The 19,369-nt window shown below is 33.0% G+C and overlaps 1 protein-coding gene across 2 annotated transcripts in view; it reads right to left on the reverse strand.

Moving 5' to 3' along the window:
• Nucleotides 1–19,369, reverse strand: part of AP3B1 (adaptor related protein complex 3 subunit beta 1) — a 263,265-nt gene that overhangs the window by 182,384 nt on the left and 61,512 nt on the right. For both annotated transcript variants that reach the window (XM_035014705.1, XM_035014707.1), the window contains exons 4-7: nt 15,931–16,026; nt 15,167–15,327; nt 12,355–12,421; nt 3,398–3,580 (exon numbers count right to left, since the gene is read on the reverse strand). In XM_035014705.1, the coding sequence (XP_034870596.1) occupies nt 3,398–3,580; nt 12,355–12,421; nt 15,167–15,327; nt 15,931–16,026 (507 nt within the window). The remainder of the gene's footprint in view (nt 1–3,397; nt 3,581–12,354; nt 12,422–15,166; nt 15,328–15,930; nt 16,027–19,369) is intronic.

The following is a 19,369-nucleotide window of genomic DNA, read 5'->3' on the forward strand; positions in this document are numbered from 1 at the left end:
GAAACAGAATTCTAACAAGCCATACAGAAAGTCTGAGATGGGTTAACTCATAGAGTAAGCATGGACATGATCTAAATGATGATAATCCATCTGAACCTTAATTTTATAAATTGTATTTGTACCAAAAGTCTAATAACATGTTGGACAATCTCTAACTTCTAAAACTGCAATAAAGGATGACCCTTCCAAATCTTTCCTGCTGGTATAGAACAGAATACATATGTATACAAAAAGACAAAAGCCTGTTATCTAATTTATTAAATAAATAAATAAAGTGAAATGTGTTATCCAAAGTAAAATTTACAACCACTAGAACAAATGAAATTAAACAGTTGCCAGTAAATACCCCTAAGGGGTCAACCAAGAGGTTATTATAAGAAGGAAGATTTATCGGGCACCTGGGTGGCTCAGTTGGTTAAGGGACTGCCTTCGGCTCAGGTCATGATCCTAGAGTCCCTGGATTGAGTCCCACATCGGGCTCCCTGCTCTGCAGGGAGTCTGCTTCTCCCTCTAACCCTCTCATGCTCTATCTCATTCTCTGTCTCAAATAAATAAATAAAATCTTTAAAAAAAAAAAAAAAAAAAAGAAGGAAGATTTATCTTTTATTTCACTGTGTACCTGAATTCCTTCTTTAATTAAAAAATTAAAAAAAATAGTGGGACGCTTGGGTGGCTCAGTCGGTTAGGTGGCTGCCTTCAGCCCGGGTCAAGATCCCAGGATCCTGGGATCAAGTCCCACATCGGGCTCCTTCCTCAGCAGGGAGCCTGCTTCTCCCTCTCTCTCCCTCTGCTTGTGTTCTGTCAAATAAATAAAATCTTTAAAAAAAAAAAAGTAGTTATAGTTACAGTTAGCTACACCCTTACAAATCTTCTATTTTACTGAGGTTTTCTTCTTTTCTTTTCTTTCTTTACGCCAAGGAATCTTTCTCAAAGAAAATCATATTCATAGCTGTATATGAAAGGCAGACAAAGATGAAGGCTGCTCTGTTTGGAACAGAGGCAAGAACCCAGAGAGGGGCAGAGTCTAGAGCACCACTGCCCCCTGTGGTTGTTCCTGTGGCAGTGTTACAGCATCTGGAGGCCTGACGTGCACATTTGAAAACTAATGAATTAGTCTATCAACCACATAATCTAGAATAATGCCAAGGTCAAGTGCAAATAAGTGGCAAAGTTAAGAAATTACTGAGGCCAGTTTCAGTATACCCAGGACAAGGACCAGCCTTCATCTCATGTTTGTAATAATTAATGTCTAAAGAATCCACATGTGAAAACACATGGAATACATACATATAGCCCCAACTTTTTAAATTACCTGTCAAAAGAGTAAATATATATGGTAGTGCAAAATTTAACCTCTGTGATTTGCAAATAGCTTTCAACATGAATTTTATCTAAAATAAGATGGAATAAAATTCAAGGAACAGAAACACAAATAAATAGACAAACTACAAACACAGAGATTTTAAAGTCTGTTACATATTTTTAGGAGATATGGCAAGGAAAGATGTATTTTAACTCCAATTTCTACATAATTAACAAAGCAAAGGATTATGTGCACAGAGATACTGAAAATGATTTGATAGTGAAAGGAAAGTAAAATTTAAAATCTTATTAAATAGTGACAGTGGTTAGATAAGGCAAAATTACTTTATAACCTTCCAACAGGAAAAAAAATATTTATCTGAACAGCACTCTGGAAAAGAACTGGCTGAAATCAAACAACTTATTACTAGCAACAAAAATCTCTTGTCAAAGTTATCACTTACATCAAAGGGCCAAGACATTTGCACCATGGGCATGTTGTTGCTTAATCCAGCAAAAGTGCCATCAAGAGTTTACTTTGTTCAGTGACAAATAAAATTAACTTTATTAAAAAAAAGCAATCATCAATTTAAGTGTCCTATATGCCATGATTTTTATATATTAATAATTCAAAACTATTTCAATTTTAAATAACCGAAATACTTTCTTAATATTAAAATTAAGATGGAGTCAGTATTACAAATAGTCTTATGGATAAAGATATATTTTTAAAACGTTAAAATACTTTTTAATCCTAACAATACTAAGTCACTGTAAAAAGCATCAATGAATATTTTAAACATTTAAACGCCTTAACATCTGAGAGCTTAAGGTCATCTAAAATACATGTCATGAACATTCCTCGATTTTATATACATTTTCCTCTCATTTTATTTCTAATTAACGAAAGTGAAATGAACTGAGCACTCAAATGTACTGAGCAACAAAACTGTATGTACATATATGTTTGTGTAAAACCATTATGATATAATTGGGGTATTTCTGGTCTTTTACTTTTTAGGCAGTTGATTTTAAAAATCTGTAATACTACTTTTTCCTTTTTAATTGAAATATAAGTTGACACACATCACATTAGTTTCAGGTGTACAACATAGTGATTTGACAAACTCTATATATTATGCTGTGCTCACCACAAGTGTAGCTACCATCACCATGCAGTACTTTACAATATCATTGAATATATTCCCTAAACTGTACCTTTCATCTCCATGACTTATTCATTCCATAACTGGAAGCCTATTACCTCCCACTCCACTTCACCCATTTTACCCATCTTTCCACCCCCCTCCACCTGCTTTTTAAAAAGACAGAAAAGAAATATCACAAGATTAGAATGAATGTGCTATTCTTGTAATATTTAATTTCTTTTTTAAAGGAATTTAAAACTTACACTTAAATGTTAAATATATACACACAAAGACCTCTATTGCAAAATATGTAATAAAGTTTCCTCAACTGTCAATTAAGTAAAAAGAAGGTATTAAGTATGCCTCTAATGTTAATATGCACAAAGAAAACAACTTCATTTTAATGTTTATTTAATTATAAACTTTACTAAAATTCTATCAGCTTAAGTGAAAAAAAGGAAAACAAACATTTTAAAATCTAAAACTAGGAAAAGGTAGTTTAAAAGTTCAGCAATATTTATCTACAAAGGCAGGAAATTCTCTTAGGTATAAATTCACATGTGCTAGAATCACATTACCCACTTGTACAAGTGAGTCACTTGAACAGTTGAGACTTAAAGATATGAAAGCAACTAATCTCAAAAAAAAATCCATGATTTGGCAATATCACTGCAAACACTGTACCAGGCTCTGCTCCTAACAAGGCCCTCTTGCCAAGTATCATACTAAAAGTTTGTATACTATGTCATTACGTATATATCAATCAGTGCCAAAATAATGAAAAATTATCCTTGCATTTATTTTTGTTTCCTGCTTTCCAAAAGAACATGAAAAAAAGGAGTCCTCCATAAATATGCAGATCTCTATATTTTACAACTATACACATTTTTAAAAGCTTATCCATTTTCTTAGTATACTTTATAAATGGAAGACCATTCAACACTTACCTCTTTCCAAGGACTGACAAACTGTGTACGAGCATATCGAGTTAGCATGTGGATTATGACAACCTGTCCCCACTCTTCTACATCAACTAGTAAATTACAGAGCTTGCGGTAATTCTTGTGAATCAGATCTATTCTATCCGGGCATACTTCTTCAAAAGCCATCACAACACTCCCAGCTACCAGCTAGAAAAGGAAGAAATAGTAACTCATTAAAAAACATTTTCCCTGCATCAAAGATTCTACTCAGGCATTGCAGAGATACAATCAGTGTTATGACAATATTTAAAGTATTGAGTTATTTAATTTAAAAAATGACTATTCATGTATAAATAACAAATTTTAAGTGTCACTCCCTTAAAGAATAATTTTGTACCTGTAACATGTCTGAAAAGGTAGTACCTTCCTGAAATATTACAATTAGGAGTATTAGTATTAGAAATTCCAACAATTTTTTGTCAAGTTAAATTTTAATAAATTGTTCATATATGGATTCAACATTTTCATCATATACATTTTTCATTTTTAAAGCTAACCTAAGTTCCAATCTAATGATTCAGTATTTAGTACATAACAACATTCAGAAAAATAATCAAGACAATAACAAAGACCACATCATGTCAGTTTAAAATGAGAAAGACAATGAATTTATTTTAAAGTTTGTGAGGAACTCGTAAGTGTTTCTGGTACAAAACACTTTCAAATCTTCAACATTTTAATCCAGCTGTTAATTTTTACCAATATTTCATTTACAAAGAAAACACACAGGCTAAAATTTTAGTGCGTTATTATAACCTATGTAACAATGTGCGTAAGATGAAATAATGTATTACCAAGAAAAGTCAGCTCTCTCCAAGACCAATTAATGAACCATAAGTGCTGTTTTTGTAATTGTCATACTTGGGCAAAGCAGTGAAATTAAGATATCTTTGGGATAAAGATACAAGCTAAGCAGAATACGTAATATACAAATACTTCTATATATGTACCACTGATATATGTGCAGTTAGCCAACAATATAATACTGTTGAAAAAATAAATTAATATCAGATTCTTTCTAAACACTAGGGATCTTCATTTTAGTGTCTAAAATTTCCCCACTTAAAATAAGCAATTAAATAGAAATGTAACTTACTGAAATGGTACTTTCTGAAAAATACTAGATAACAATGATATTTGTATTTTTAGTGTTTGTCCCTCTACTTGGCTGACATTTAGTTTATTAATATGCAACCAACAATACAATTGAAAGAAAACAGCTCAGAATATAGACTTGCTATTATGCTAAACAAGTTTCTAGTCCTGTGGGGATTTTATGAATTACCAATCAGTATAAACGTGAAGCCGCATTTATTGACTCCAGCCCTGCCCATGTACTGGTGCCTGCTGGTCCCAGCATGAATGCACTTCAATCGAAAAAGCAAAGAATTGATTATTTGTGTGAACTAAATAAAAAATGTATTATATGTATAATTTCCTATTTGCTATTGATATGGAAAGGAAGTTAAGTTTATGTTTTCATCTCCACATTTTGATATCCCCTGCACAAATCACTCTTCGAAAATTATAGTCTGTGATAATCTTATTTCTAAACAGATTTAGTATCATTTAAAAATCTCTTTTAAACAACTAAACTTTATGACATCAAACTATAAGTAACTCCGTATTTGTGAAATCTATCCATAGATGTATTTTATATATATGTCAATCTTACAATAATAGAAGATATACATATCAACTGATACAGGATACTAAAGTACAAAAATAAATAATACCACTTAGAATAAAATAGTCCATGAAACTGAAATAGCAATTCAACGAAGTTTCAATTTAAGAAATGCTATGTAAAATCAAGTATTTTGCCTAAGCCTAGATTTTTTTCAAAGTGTTTAATTAAAAGAAAAATCAGCTACCAAATGTTATTAAATTTATTAAACTGAGAGCTATAGGTACAACATAATTCTAAAGTACTAACCGATAATGGAAAAACATACTTAAGTACAAATAAACTTTAAGGAAACACAAAAATAATTAGAATATAAAGAAAAGTACCTTCACAAAATAAAACTGACCATTTTAGGTATTTCATTGTACGGATTTAACGAACTAACCCTAGGTTAAACAATGCCAGAATTGGTAATTTTGGTCTGTTAAATGTTCAATATTCTATAAAACCTCAAGAATTAAAATAAAATGGTCTACTCAGATTTTAAAACCAAAAATATTGGTTTCCCAAAAACAGACAGTTAATTTCCATCTCACTGTGTCAATAGTAGCTTCTTATATAAGGGGAAAAATAAATCACTCCAACAAAACTAGCAATGAGCTCATCAAATTCAAGTGCAGTTTTCCATTTATGTATTTTTAATATTAAAGCTATAAACATGGTTCATTTATCTTCCCTTGGTTGCCATGTTTTCCTGTGCTGTTGCTATGAACTTCAGCCATTAGCTGTGCTCCAAGGTAAACCACATGAACCATCAACAAAAGTGACACCCCATCTATGGAGTTCATATTTTCTCCAGATTATCTATGCTAGTTGACAAGCTGGTAATGAAAAAAATCACACTAAGCAAATGGTTCCTCTAATAACAATAAATTTTCTATAAAATTATGAAGGGTACAAAACGTTTCCTTGCATCTATTTTGTCATGAATTCTAATTAACGTTGCAAAAATCTGAGAGTGCTGGGTCATCACAAGAAGTGCATCAAGGTTTGATTGATAATATGGTATAAGTTGGCCAATGCTGCCAAGATTTTCTTCTCTTAAATTAATGGCCATCCAACCTGCCCTAATCATACAGCCCAAATGATACTCCCCTTCTTATTTCAATTTTCTTGAGGCATGGAAAATGGGAAAGATCAGTCATTTATCTTCTAATAGCTGGATAATAGATCTATCACAATAAAACATCTGCACAAAATCAGAGGTATGAGGGGTTTTTTTTGCCCACAACAGTGAAGCTTTTACCAACATTAAATCAGTAACTTATAAAATGCTGTCTTACCCCCATAGTTTAGTTATGAATTACCAATATATTCATTAAACATCATTTTGTAGCTAAATTAAGGAGAAACAGTGTCATAAAAAATATATAAACAACTGAGTTTTTCAGTAAGCATTGACCAAATCTGTTTTCTTAAGAAACTCTGTTTTCTATTATAAAGTTAAATGCTATCCATAGGATTTCTTTAAAATTAACCTAAAAGAAACAGGAAATAAATACCACCTTGCTTCTGAGGTGTTGTAAATAAGACTGTCCACTGCTATGCTTAAATTGCTCAACAAATATGGATTTCTACCTTTTAAAGGCAAACCAGAGAAAGCATTATAAATTTTAAAAATGAATTTGTAACTGAACATCAAAAAGGAGTGTTTAGGATATGTTAAATAGAGAATATAGGAGGAGAATGATAAATCTAGGAACATACAATGAAGAAATTATATAAAGAAAAGTTGTTAACAGCTGAATGGGGATAATGGAACATTATTAAAATATTCCCTTTTAATTTTACTGACTATTGTTGTGGGGTATCTTTCAAAATTTATAGGTAACCTTTAGACAACAGTTACCTAAGTAGCTCTAAAATGTTCTTCCAGTTATCTTACCATAACAATATTCCTTAACCTTACATGATGCATTTTTAAAAAAGGACTATTTTATGATAAATATTGGTCATACTCTAGTAAAATGGAAAATGCATTCTCTTTTAATATGTTTATGTTTCCACCTTTCCTTAAAATGAGAATTATAGAACTCACTGTCTTTGAGATCTTAAATGTCAGAAAGTCTTCCTTTAGGCTAAAAGAAGCAACAGAAGGTGTATCTCAAAGTCAAAATGTTAAGTGAAGAAAAGTTTTAAATACATTAAATTTATATTTATCAGCAGCAATAGCAATGTTAACATCATGATATTAATCTAAGAAGCTCCTGCTGATAACAAATAAATTCCTTTTCAAAATGTGGAAATAAATTAGACGTGCACGGTTCACTTAATTGGGAAATTTTTAAACAAAAATGATTTGGGATTCTTACTGTTTTCTCTTTTTTTTTAATTTTATTTATTTATTTGAGAGAGACAGAGAGAGCGAGCATGAACAGGCAGGATGGGTAGAGGGAGAGAGAGAAGCAGACTCCTCACTCAGCAGGGAGCTGACGTGGATCCCAGCACCTTGAGATCATGACCTGAGCGGAAGGTAGATGATTAACCTACTGAGCCATCCAGCGCCCTGATTCTTACTGTTTTAAATGTCAATACTGACATTAATTTGGGGGAGGAAGGAAATACACCTGTCTTTCTTCAATAAAGAATTACAAGAGACAAAGTACTAATAAAGCTACGATCCATAAATATATGCATAAATATCAGAATATTTTAAACCTTTCTACAACAATTATAATCACACAAAGGAAAAAATTATCACAAAATGTTCTTAAAACATAATTAATTTAAATAATGGGTAGACAAGTTACAGTACCTGGGTAAATCTGAATCTCCCAAACCAAACCCAGAAAAATCAAAGATGAAAACCTATGTCCTTTTTTTTTTAAAAAATATTTTATTTATTTATTTATTTGACAGAAAGAGACACAGCAAGAGAGGGGACACAAGCAGGGGGAGTGGGAGAGGGAGAAGCAGGCTTCCCTTGGAGCAGGGAGCCCAATGCGGGGCTTGATCCCAGGATCCTGGGATCATGACCTGAGCCGAAGGCAGACACTTAACGACTGAGCCACCCAGGCACCTCGAAAACCTATGTCCTAAGCATAACTAAAACAAAGAGAATCTCCAAACTTCAAATTACATGTAAGTAGAAAAGTAAGTCCTAAATCCCAGAGAGTTCTCTTTCAAGCTTGTATCATAAAACTTCACAAAGACCTATGGCAGTCTGGAAAAAAACTGCCCATAACAAAGCAGTTAGGAGTTGGTGGTAAGTAAAACAGGAAACTAAAATCAACAGGAGAAAGAGAAAGAGTACTCTAAGTGTAAAAATACTGCATAAGATTCCCGGTGGGTCCAGTGGACTACAAAGAGGAAATTTCAAGAGGGTTGGAGGTGGAGGAAGGATTCAATGAGACTATTTTGGAAAAGAAAATTTTCAAGATGATAGCAGTTAAAAAGCGAGGTAGAGGAAAAGGAGTCCCTTAGAAACTATAAGGTGACAGAAAAAAGAAATAAGAGGAGGAAATTTAAGATCCTAAAAGACCAAAAAATAAATAAATAAAAATAACTTTAGGACATATACCCCTTCCTATGGATGCTCTCCCTCAATAAAGCCAACTAATAGAAAAGCATACTTGGCTATTCTGACAGAAAGGATGTTCTTACACTAAGAATTTTGCAAACTACCTCAAACTCAAACCACTAGCTCTGTCCAAAGAAATGTAAAGATGTAAGTAACCTACACATATTGAAAACAGAAAGTGAAAATCAAAACAATTCAAATGATGAAAAGTACCCCCCCCAAAAAATGATGAAGCAAAAGAAAACTGTCTAAAACAACAATCCAAATTGAAGTAAGCAGCCTCAAAGAAGCATCTGAGAATCAGAAAAATGAATGAATCAGAAATTCATAAAAGACAACAGAAATAAGCAAAAGACATCAGGAAGAAATGAAACAGAAGTTGACTTAAACCAAGAAAGAAAGTGAGAGGGGAAGAAAATAATCAGACATGATTAAATTGCAAGGTGTCCTTGCAAGAAAACAGTTGAATGAAAATTTAGTAAGGGGAAATTTAAGAAAAGTAGAAAAAGAATCAGTAAACAGAAATGAGGTAAAAAAAAAAAAAAAAAGTAAAAAGGTTTAGAGAGACAGTGGTTGAAATGTAAGATAGGCAAAGAAGATTCAACCTACATAAATTGAAGTCCCTGAAGAAATAAAAGTAATAACTGAACAGAATTAATGTTTAAAACCATAATCTTTAAAAGAAAAAACACTTTGCCAGAAATAATGTAAGTTCTGAATCTACATTTTGAAAAGGTTCACTGAGTACCAGAAAAAAATTGACACACATGAAGTGACCCTGAGACACCATTTAAAACTATTACATTTCAAAGATAAAGAGAAAATCATCAGGGTCAGTATCTTACTTAATGCAGACACATTACAGGTACTTCCTTTAGACTGAAACAGACAAGTATGCTCACCATCTCCACCACTACTAGTACACAAGTATATAATTACACAAGAGAAATTAATTAGTCATAAGAATTGGAAAAGAAGAAGTAAAATCACTCTATTGGCAGATGAGATATTTTCTAGAATAAACTATGGAGAATGAATGATATAACTAAATCAAAAATAAAAGAACTTGGTAAAGAAGCAAGATATAAAATTACCATACAGAAAATCAAGAGCTTTTTTATATACCAATAATAACAAGCTTAATAAAGCAATTTCAATTTACAGTAACATCAAAGAAGTCAGACTACATATTAATACAACTCTAAACCAATATTTAATTCAATTAGCAATCCCCACCTCAACACTCCCCACAAAGGTACATGCTAACAATTCTGAAACACTTGCTCTTCATCTTGGGACTGAACAAGTAAGTAAATATACTGAGGATAATGACAGCCACATTTTTTAATGCTGGAGAAAGAAGCTGAAAAGGTGGGAGGCTAGAAGGAACCCTGCACTACTGTATTGGAATTAGAGGCATCAGTATAAACTACTGCCATTTAACACAGAAAAATAGATATAGATGTCTTTTGAGTTAAAAAATATATAAACATGTAACACTTTAGGAAAAAGGAGTGCCTCATTAGTGATAGACCATCAAAGCTCCCATAAGATCTACCTGCAAACACCGAATATGATGTACACCATTTGGGAAGCAAAGTGTTAAAAATGATAGTAAACGCCTAATTATTATCACCAAAAAAATTAGTAATTACTAATTACTATCACCAAATTAATTCCACAATCATGCAACAAATACTAAATACCTACTATGAACAAGTACTCAATGTTTTCTACTGTATTTTGGAAATAAATGGTCAGAAATTAATAACCAATGGTTGCAAATTTACAAAGAAATTATCCTTTACATTCCTTTTTCAGGCATTTCTTTTTTTTTTTTTTTTTAAGATTTTTTTATTTATTTGCGAGAGAGAGAATGAGAGACAGAGCGCATGAGAGGGAGGAGGGTCAGAGGGAGAAGCAGACTCTCCACTGAGCAGGGAGCCTGATGCGGGACTCGATCCCGGGACTCCAGGATCATGACCTGAGCCGAAGGCAGTTGCTTAACCGACTGAGCCACCCAGGCGCCCCAGGCATTTATTTCTTATTGGGAATATGTATTAACCCCTTTTATGGTGTCAGGCACTATGATCAGGGTTATATATACAATAGCTCTTTCAAAACAAATAAAACTTTATATTTGGAAACTGAAACTTATAAAGGCTTAATATATAGCTACCAAGAGGCAAAAGGTTAGACACAAACCCAATTCTGTCTTATTATGAAGACTGCAATTTTCACCTGTGACATATCTTTTTTTAGGAAGACATGCACACATTATAAATGGAGATTTCATTCCTGGGCCATACAACAAATTTCCTTTAGTCTATAATGTAACAGAAATCCTGGTAAACTATGTTAAAGTAAAGGATCTGTTTCTTACAGATCTTACTATGTCCTCCACAGTCCTTGGCAAATGTCTTGCATGTCACAGAAACCAAATGTTTTTGTATTATTACTAAAATCAAGTTAACCATAATACCATAATACTGATTCCACATCTGGGTCCTAGAAGCAGATAACAAGTATGCCAGATAGAAGACAGAAAAGAAATCAAATTTCTTTTCTGTCTTCATTTATTGGGCAAATCTGTATTTACTTACCTCCTATATTACATCAAGCACTATAGAAGAAATACAATGAAGATTTCTGCTACATTACAGACTAAATTTGCTGGATGGCTTAGGAATGAAATCCCCAACCATAATTTCATGTATAATATAATATTTTCAAAATATTTAGCGGAAAAAAAAAAGTATAGTGAAAAACTCATTAAAGGAAGTAAAATGTTCAAAAGACAGTATTCATTTAATGTAAATAGAAAGGAGGAAAGAGGAACAAAAAGATATGAGACAGAAAAACAAGTAAATAGCAGCTATAAATTCAACTATATCAATAACATTAAATGTAAATGGATTAAACCATCTATAATCAAAAGGCACATATTGTCACAGTGCATTAATAAACAATATCCAACTATATGCTGTCTACAGGAGATACACACTGGATTCAAAACTACCAACAGGTTGAGAGTAAAAGCAAAGAAAAAGATATATCATGTAAATAGCAACCATAAGAAGGCAAAATAGCTGTACTTAGGTCAGACAAAATAGGCAGATCCCATGGGTCATCACTACTCCTAGACCTCATTATCACTATACAAAAAGAATGGGAGTGGGGAAGGGAGAAGGAGGAGTTAAGTACATTCACAAAAGATGACTCATTAGCCAGTAAGATCACTCTTACCAGCAATAAAACAGTCCTATAAATAAAAAAAAGTTTTAGAATATTTTTTAAAAAACACATTTATAATACTCTTCTAATTTTTTAATATCTCTTTAATACTTACTAATACTTTAAAACAACTATTTGTTCCCAGGTGATTCAGCCTTTAAAAATCCTAATAAATCACTGCTTAAAATAAAAACTTTTGCACTCAAAGCAGTCAAAAATTTAGCCACAGATTAAAGAAAGGATTTCCCCCCATTTGTTCTTCTGATTCCAGATGAAGAAACATGTAGTAAGCTAAAATTCTAAATACAAACATTTCTCTTTATAAACATATTTTTATTCTTCAAGGATTTTAATGAACTCCACTAATATTTATACCACTTCAAAATCAGTAAAAATAATTATACCACATATACAATGGCAAAAACGATACCATGTAAATAAAACACAATTTTACTTTGACATAAAAAGGTTATCACTTACTGTGCTTTTATCTTTTAGAAGTTTTTCAATTACTTCAATTAACATTTCCTTCTGCTCTGGATCAAGGCTAAAACATAAAAAGAAAAGAACATACATTAATTTTTTTCCCTTTAATTCAAATTTTAAATGAAGCTAATAATTTCAAGAATATTAAGAGAATTTTTTAGGAGGGAGAGAGAGCAAGAATTATGTAAAGATAGAAAGAAACAAAACAAATCTGAAATAAAATGGGACTTTTTCTTCTCCCAAATATGTCCTAATCTTTCTCTTTAAAGTTGCTCATATTAATTAAACCCAGACATTCATACCGTTAAGAAAGTATTTAAATATCAACTTCACTTCTAAAAAGTAGTTGGAAAATCTTAAAAAAGTAATTACAAGTAGACAAATGATGAATTCCTTTTTTAACTGAGGGGAAAAAAGTAACAGAACAGCAACGATTTTTGATTATGGATACATAATGGTCAAAAACAAATACAGAATTCTTAAATAGGAATTTTCTATCATTTCAGTTCAGTAATAGAGACATGCATTACAAAACCTGCCATCTAAAAACAAAAAATTATAAGCAAAGGCTTACATATATACAGAATTAAGAAATGCGTCCTATTAGCAGCTCTAAGCACTGAAATACTGATAACAATATAATTTCTTCCTAACATGGAATTCAACTGCTGTCCATTTACTGTGAAGCTAAAGAATAGTTATACAAAGATAAATAAGACAGTCTAGTAAAGAAAGTCCCAAACATAATCACTCCATATAACAGAAACGTGTATAAGGGATAACAGGCATTAAAAGAGCACCAATGCAGAAGGAAGGATTATGGAGGGTTTCTTACAAGAAGTGACATCACAGATTAATCTTAACAATATGGCTTTAACTGAAAAAAGGAGAAAATTTTCTAGGTCAAGACTAAACAGATGGTCGTAAGTTAAAAACATTTTATGTAGAGGACTAACAGGCAGTACTGAGCTATTGGACGGTAAATTCCAGGCAAGGAGAATAAGGGTTGGGGGTGGAGAGGTAAAATGGGGTCCAGTGATGGACTTTTAATCTGTCACAGTAAGCTTGGATCCTATTCTGCAAGTATATAAGTAAGAAAAGATAGTGAGAAGTATGATATAACTTTGTCTGACAGAAAATGAATTTTTACTTTTTACACATTTATGTAAGTTTATTACTAACCACTATAATTATTTGAACAAACTTTGTAATTCTTTCAAATTCTAGCTCCAGTCTTCCTTCTCCAAGCAGTCTTTCCTAACTAATCTCACTTTGTTACATCTTTACATTATGAAGCCATATATGACAATCTCTGAGTCATATCCTATCAAAGTCATGGTTAGTATGCCTTTCTATATACATATATATCATATGCTAATATCTTATTTAATTATAGATTGCCTTTAATTAATTGTCATTGGTTTGATTTTTTTTCCTAAATAGTGATAATACATCCTCTACCATTTTCATACATCTTACACATATAACCCAACACCAAAACACAAAATGATCTTGATAAAAGCTTGCAGAATCAATGCTAACAGAAAATAATACCAAATTACTATAGATAATAACTCTTTTATTTAGGCAATATGTTTTCCACAAGGATCAAGGCATTGTATGATATTTTAATAAATATCATATAAATACAATATGGTGCTGCATTTCAAAATCAGCATTTTAAAATTCAATAAAATAGCTCTATAAAAGAATCAGACAAGGAAGGGAACATCAGGGCCAAAGATGGAAGAAAGGAGAACAAAGTGAGTTGACAGACACAGAGATACAAATCTAGTGATCCAAAGGGGCACCTGCACCCCAATGTTTATAGCAGCAATGTCCACAATAGCCAAACTATGGAAAGAGCCCAGATGTCCACTGATAGATGAATGGATAAAGAAGATGTGGGATACACACATACACACACACACACACATACACACAATGGAATACTACACTCAGCCATCAAAAAAATGAAATCTTGCCATTTGTAATGACGTGGATGGAACTACAGGGTATTATGCTAAGCAAAGTAAGTCAATCGGAGAAAGAGAATTATCATATGATTTTACTCATATGTGGTATTTAAGAAACAAAACAGAGGATCACAGGGGAAGAGAAGGAAAAATAAAACAAGATGAAACCAGAGAGGGAGACAAACCATGAGAGACTCTTAATCATAGGAAACAAACTCAGGGTTGCTGGAGGGGAGTGGGTGGAGGGATGGGGTACCTGGGTGATGGACATTAAGGAGGACACATGATGTAATCATGAACACTGGGTATTATGTAAGACTGATGAATCACTGACCTCTACATCTGAAACTAGTAATACATTATATGTTAAGTAATTGAATTTAAATAATAAATAAAATAAATTTAAAAAAGAAATTAAAAATGTTTAAAAAATTTTAAAAAAAGAACAAAGTGAATCGAGAGGATAATACACCTAAGATTCTACCCTACAATAAACAGAAAAAAGCCTTAATTTTCTAAAAATATACATGTATATGTACATGAGAGATATACTATATAAATGAGAATTCAAATTCCATTCATTTTTAAGTTATAAAATCTATAAAATTATCATAGGCCCTAACAGGCTCACAAGTAAAAACCAGCATAGGGTCTCTATAGCCAAAATAAAGTTAAAGATGTCTAAAGAATGTTTGTGGGAAGAAAAACCGTCACTGGGTTTACTTAGTATAAGGAGAGACCAACTGTAAGAGCTAATCAAATAAGCCTCCATGGGATGTAACATTCCACATACCATTAGCGGTCACTGGTATTATTAATAAAGCACCTACCTGTATAATTTCTGTATTGCATGGGCTGCATTCTTCCTAACATATGGTGATAAATCAGCAGAAGCCTCCTTAATAGCAAGCATCATAATAGGTACAATAATTGGTACTCTAATACTTGACAGAACTCTCAAAGCACTTGCACGGATTAGTTGATTTGGGTCCTAAAAATAGTGCAAAAATATTCATCAAAATTTCAAGTTTAACATTTCAACAGTATCTTTATGACACAGTTAATTGGTGCTCACAGAGTACAATATAATAATAGAAAAAAGGCTACTTAAAGAATTAGTATATGGAAATGGGTAAGGAAAAACAGTTAAATAAATGTTTATTTCTCTGAATAATGTTTGAACAAGAAAAGTAATGGTTATTAATTCTAGCTGATCATTCATTACTAAACATGTTGGGTTTTTAGAGTTTTACAATGATAAAATGCTACAAGTTATAAATTTTATCTTTAAAAAGTCATGTCCCCTCATTACACACTTTCAACCACCAGTTGGTATAATGATGAAGAGTTCTTTGATGCATGATAATGATTAAATAAAATATAAAGGAACCTACAGAAAATGAAACACACTGGGAAAGGTCTAGTTGGTCATAGATACTATTTTCTAAGGACACTGAATAGGCAATATGAGAGGCTTTTCAACTCTTTCAAAACACTACTGTGCCATTTAGATTATTGCTCCAGTTCTTTAAATCACACACCTTCAACTCTGCACCAACCTTGTAGCTATTTGCTGGCTCACTCTATTATTTACCTTCAGAGCTCGCTGGAAAGTGCTTATGGACAAGAGCGCCAGATCCTGCTGTTCTTCAGCATACCGGACCAGGTAAACATATACTAACTTCTTGATCTGTTAAAAAAAATAAAATCATTTAATCCTAGCTAAAATTAAAAATTCAATGTTTTGTATACCAAATCCATTCTCAATTTTCCTGAATAACTGAATAGCTTATATTGTAACATAAAGATAATATATTGTAGGATAATGAATGGCAACAAAAAAAGCTTGTAAAATAAGCATTTTAATAATCAAATCTATAATAGCAACATCCTATCAAGGTGTTCTGTAACAACACTCCAACAGGTCTTAAGGGTTAACTTGCTTCAAGCTAATGCACCCCTTGTTTGCTGACCTAAGTCCCTTGGTCTGTAGATGAACTAACCTACTTTCCTTGAGAACTGCAGACCACCAGCCTTAAGGAGTAAAGGACCAGACTTCCCCAGAGAAGTCCTGACCACATTGGAACACAGCTGCTGCTGATGCCAGCAAGTATGTTCAGGGCCATGCCAATATATGACTATTTGCCTGGGCACCACCTTATCCTGCAGGTAGCCACCCCCAGCCCCAGTGTCCCACATCTTCCCCTTTAAAATATTTTCTGGCTTTGCCTGGACAGGGAAGATGGTCTTTGGAACATCAGTCCACCACCTTCCCAGGCTGCCAGCTTCCTGAATAAAGCAACCTTTCATTTCCCACCATCACCTGTCTATTGATTTTCAAGCAGCGAGCAGGTGAACCTGAGTTCATAACCAGTTCTGTCTGGTAACACTTTCTCTTGAAGGGAATAAAACCCCTGAGCGAAACTCAAACAAGAATATTAAAATATTAGCTGAATTGTAAAAACATTTTCAAAATGAGGGCTACAAATAATATAAAGATCTTGGGTTCTGTCCACTAACTACATAGTATTTGAACTTATGTTTCTTCATCAATCAAAAGGTGCTGGAGCCCCAACCCTGACCGTATGGTAATATTCACATTCCAATATACATTACATGATATTTTCAGCTCAGTAAGAATAAGGTATGACAATAATAGCAATTTAATGTAATAAAAATTCTAAAAGACTGGAAGTGTCTTCCGAAAACTGTTTTAAATGGCAAGTTAATCACTAAGTCTATAACAGAATTATGAACAGAAAAATTACATAAAAATTAGAAATTGAGTTGAAATTCATCAACTGCTTCTTTCTGACACTGCTCACAGCCTGTTTCTTCCTTCTCAAGTATCTTCAGATACCAGTGCCTGATTAATTTCTTATATATCAGCAGAGTACAGATCTAAAGGTTTATGGAATGTTCAAAGAGCACAGGAAATGAGGGGAAGTAGTTGGAAATAGGTGAAGTTGACGCTGGAAAGGAAAAAGAGTGCTACACCATGGGGCGCCTGGGTGGCTCAGTTGGTTAAGCGACTGCCTTTGGCTCAAGTCATGATCCTGGAGTCCTGGGATGGAGTCCCGCATCGGGCTCCCTGCTCAGCAGGGAGTCTGTTTCTCCCTCTCCCGCTCCCCCCTCTTGTGCTCTCTCTCTCTCAAATAAATAAAATCTTAAAAAAAAAAAAAAAAAAAAAAGAGTGCTACACCAGGCCATGTTTTATGTCCTACTAACCAATCTGAACTTTTTAAAAGATAACTGCCACGGTCTTCCTTCCCTCATCCTCCAATTTCCTTTGACACAGTACTAACTATATGCCAGGTGCTATTCTCAATGTTTTACTTAAATTAATTCATTTTTTTTAATTGCTCTTTCAGCCATTTCTTTTTATTTACAGTTTGTGTTCAATTCCATAACATGAAAAGTTACTATGAATCAAAGCATAAATACACAAACACAATATATAATCCAAAATAGATGTGCAGCATTCAGGTATGAAACAAAATGGAATGTTCGTTCCATTTTGCTTGAGATCTGTTGGATGTGGTTGTTCTGGTGTAGGTTCCTAAAGATGGGAAAAAATGACTTTGGTTATCGAGACTACTGTGGCCATATTAGATACTGGAACATCTAAGCATCAGTGTGTGACCATGCGAACAAAAGACCTCAGAGTGTCTATTTTCATAAAGCTTTCTGTGCATCGAGGCAGTTGTAAAAAGATTTACTTTCCAGAATCAAGCCCACTTTAGGCTTAGGACCAGGTTCTAACCATCTAAAAATACTGACTAACAGAAAGTGTTCCAAATGTGGCTATTTTGATTCAGAGTTTTTTTTTTTTTAAAAAAAAAAAGGTATTTACAGAAAGAGTTTAAAAGTTTTTCTGAATTTAATGTAAGCTTCCAGTCTTCACTTCCCAAATACCTGATTTACAATTTTGGTTCCTGCACATATTTTGCCTTTTTAATTTCAAGATTTGTCAATTTTACCTTCAAAACAGATCATTTTTTAAATTATAAAAAGTATGCAACATATGCAGAAATAAAAAGCATTTTGAAATTAGCTGAGATCAATGTTCTTCTACTCTTTGGAATCAGTTTAGCTAAATGAACCTGGCACTCTTGTTGAATAGGAATAAGTGATCAGTATATAAGCAAAATTTACTCATTATGCTTCAATCGGGGGTAGATTCCAATCCATCATTGCCCTGGCATATGTCAATTACTATATAAAAAAATCAGATGCAATGTCAAATCCAAAGCCTCAGAGGAAAGAGTTCAGTTCCCAAGAAACAGTGATAGCTTAACAAGATAAAACTTTTATCTAGAGTATACAGGCATTAAGTTAATACTGCTGAAACAATGCACTGAGGATTTACAGTAACACCTGGAAGTTCCTTCTAATGTACATATAAATAGAATCATGGAAGCTTTTTGTATTAACTGTTTTATGGCCTTAAAGATTTAATGAACCAAATGAAAACTGAATCTGTTCACATCCCATCTTTTATATCAAGGTAAGATAAAATCTATCCTCATTTTCAAGGTGGAATTTTACATGTCCATACTTTTAAGCCACATTTAAAGAAATTATCTCTTGACTAATCTTGGATGTTGTCGCTTCATCTTGTACATGAAACTCCAGTAGATTTAAGAGACATTCATCATCTAGTCAAACCCTTCACATGTTCTTCAAACCAATCAAATTTGGGATCCTCAACATTTTCTGTCAATAAAATAAGGTGTGGAATTAGCAAATTCAATGAAGACCTGTTTTTTCCTTGTCACACTGGATGTCTAGATGCCATTGGGATTGGGTTTAGAAGATGGGGAAGTATAGATGTTTCTTGGCCTGAGTCTTTTAACAGTAGAGATGTAGAAGGGAGAAGGAGATCACGAAGAGACTGGCTATTGACTGCAGAGCACCGCCAGTTGGTGTGGTGGTGGCATTAGCTGGATTTGGGGCAGTCGAGGTACTCTGGGAGGAGGAGTTACTTGAAAGTGTTACAGCAGCTGTTTGATTTGAATAAATCTGCGTGGGTA

The sequence above is a fragment of the Mirounga leonina genome, unplaced genomic scaffold (assembly GCF_011800145.1).
Source record: "Mirounga leonina isolate KUSES-001 unplaced genomic scaffold, KU_Mleo_1.0 Mir_168, whole genome shotgun sequence".
In the NCBI taxonomy this organism is placed as follows: domain Eukaryota; kingdom Metazoa; phylum Chordata; class Mammalia; order Carnivora; family Phocidae; genus Mirounga; species Mirounga leonina.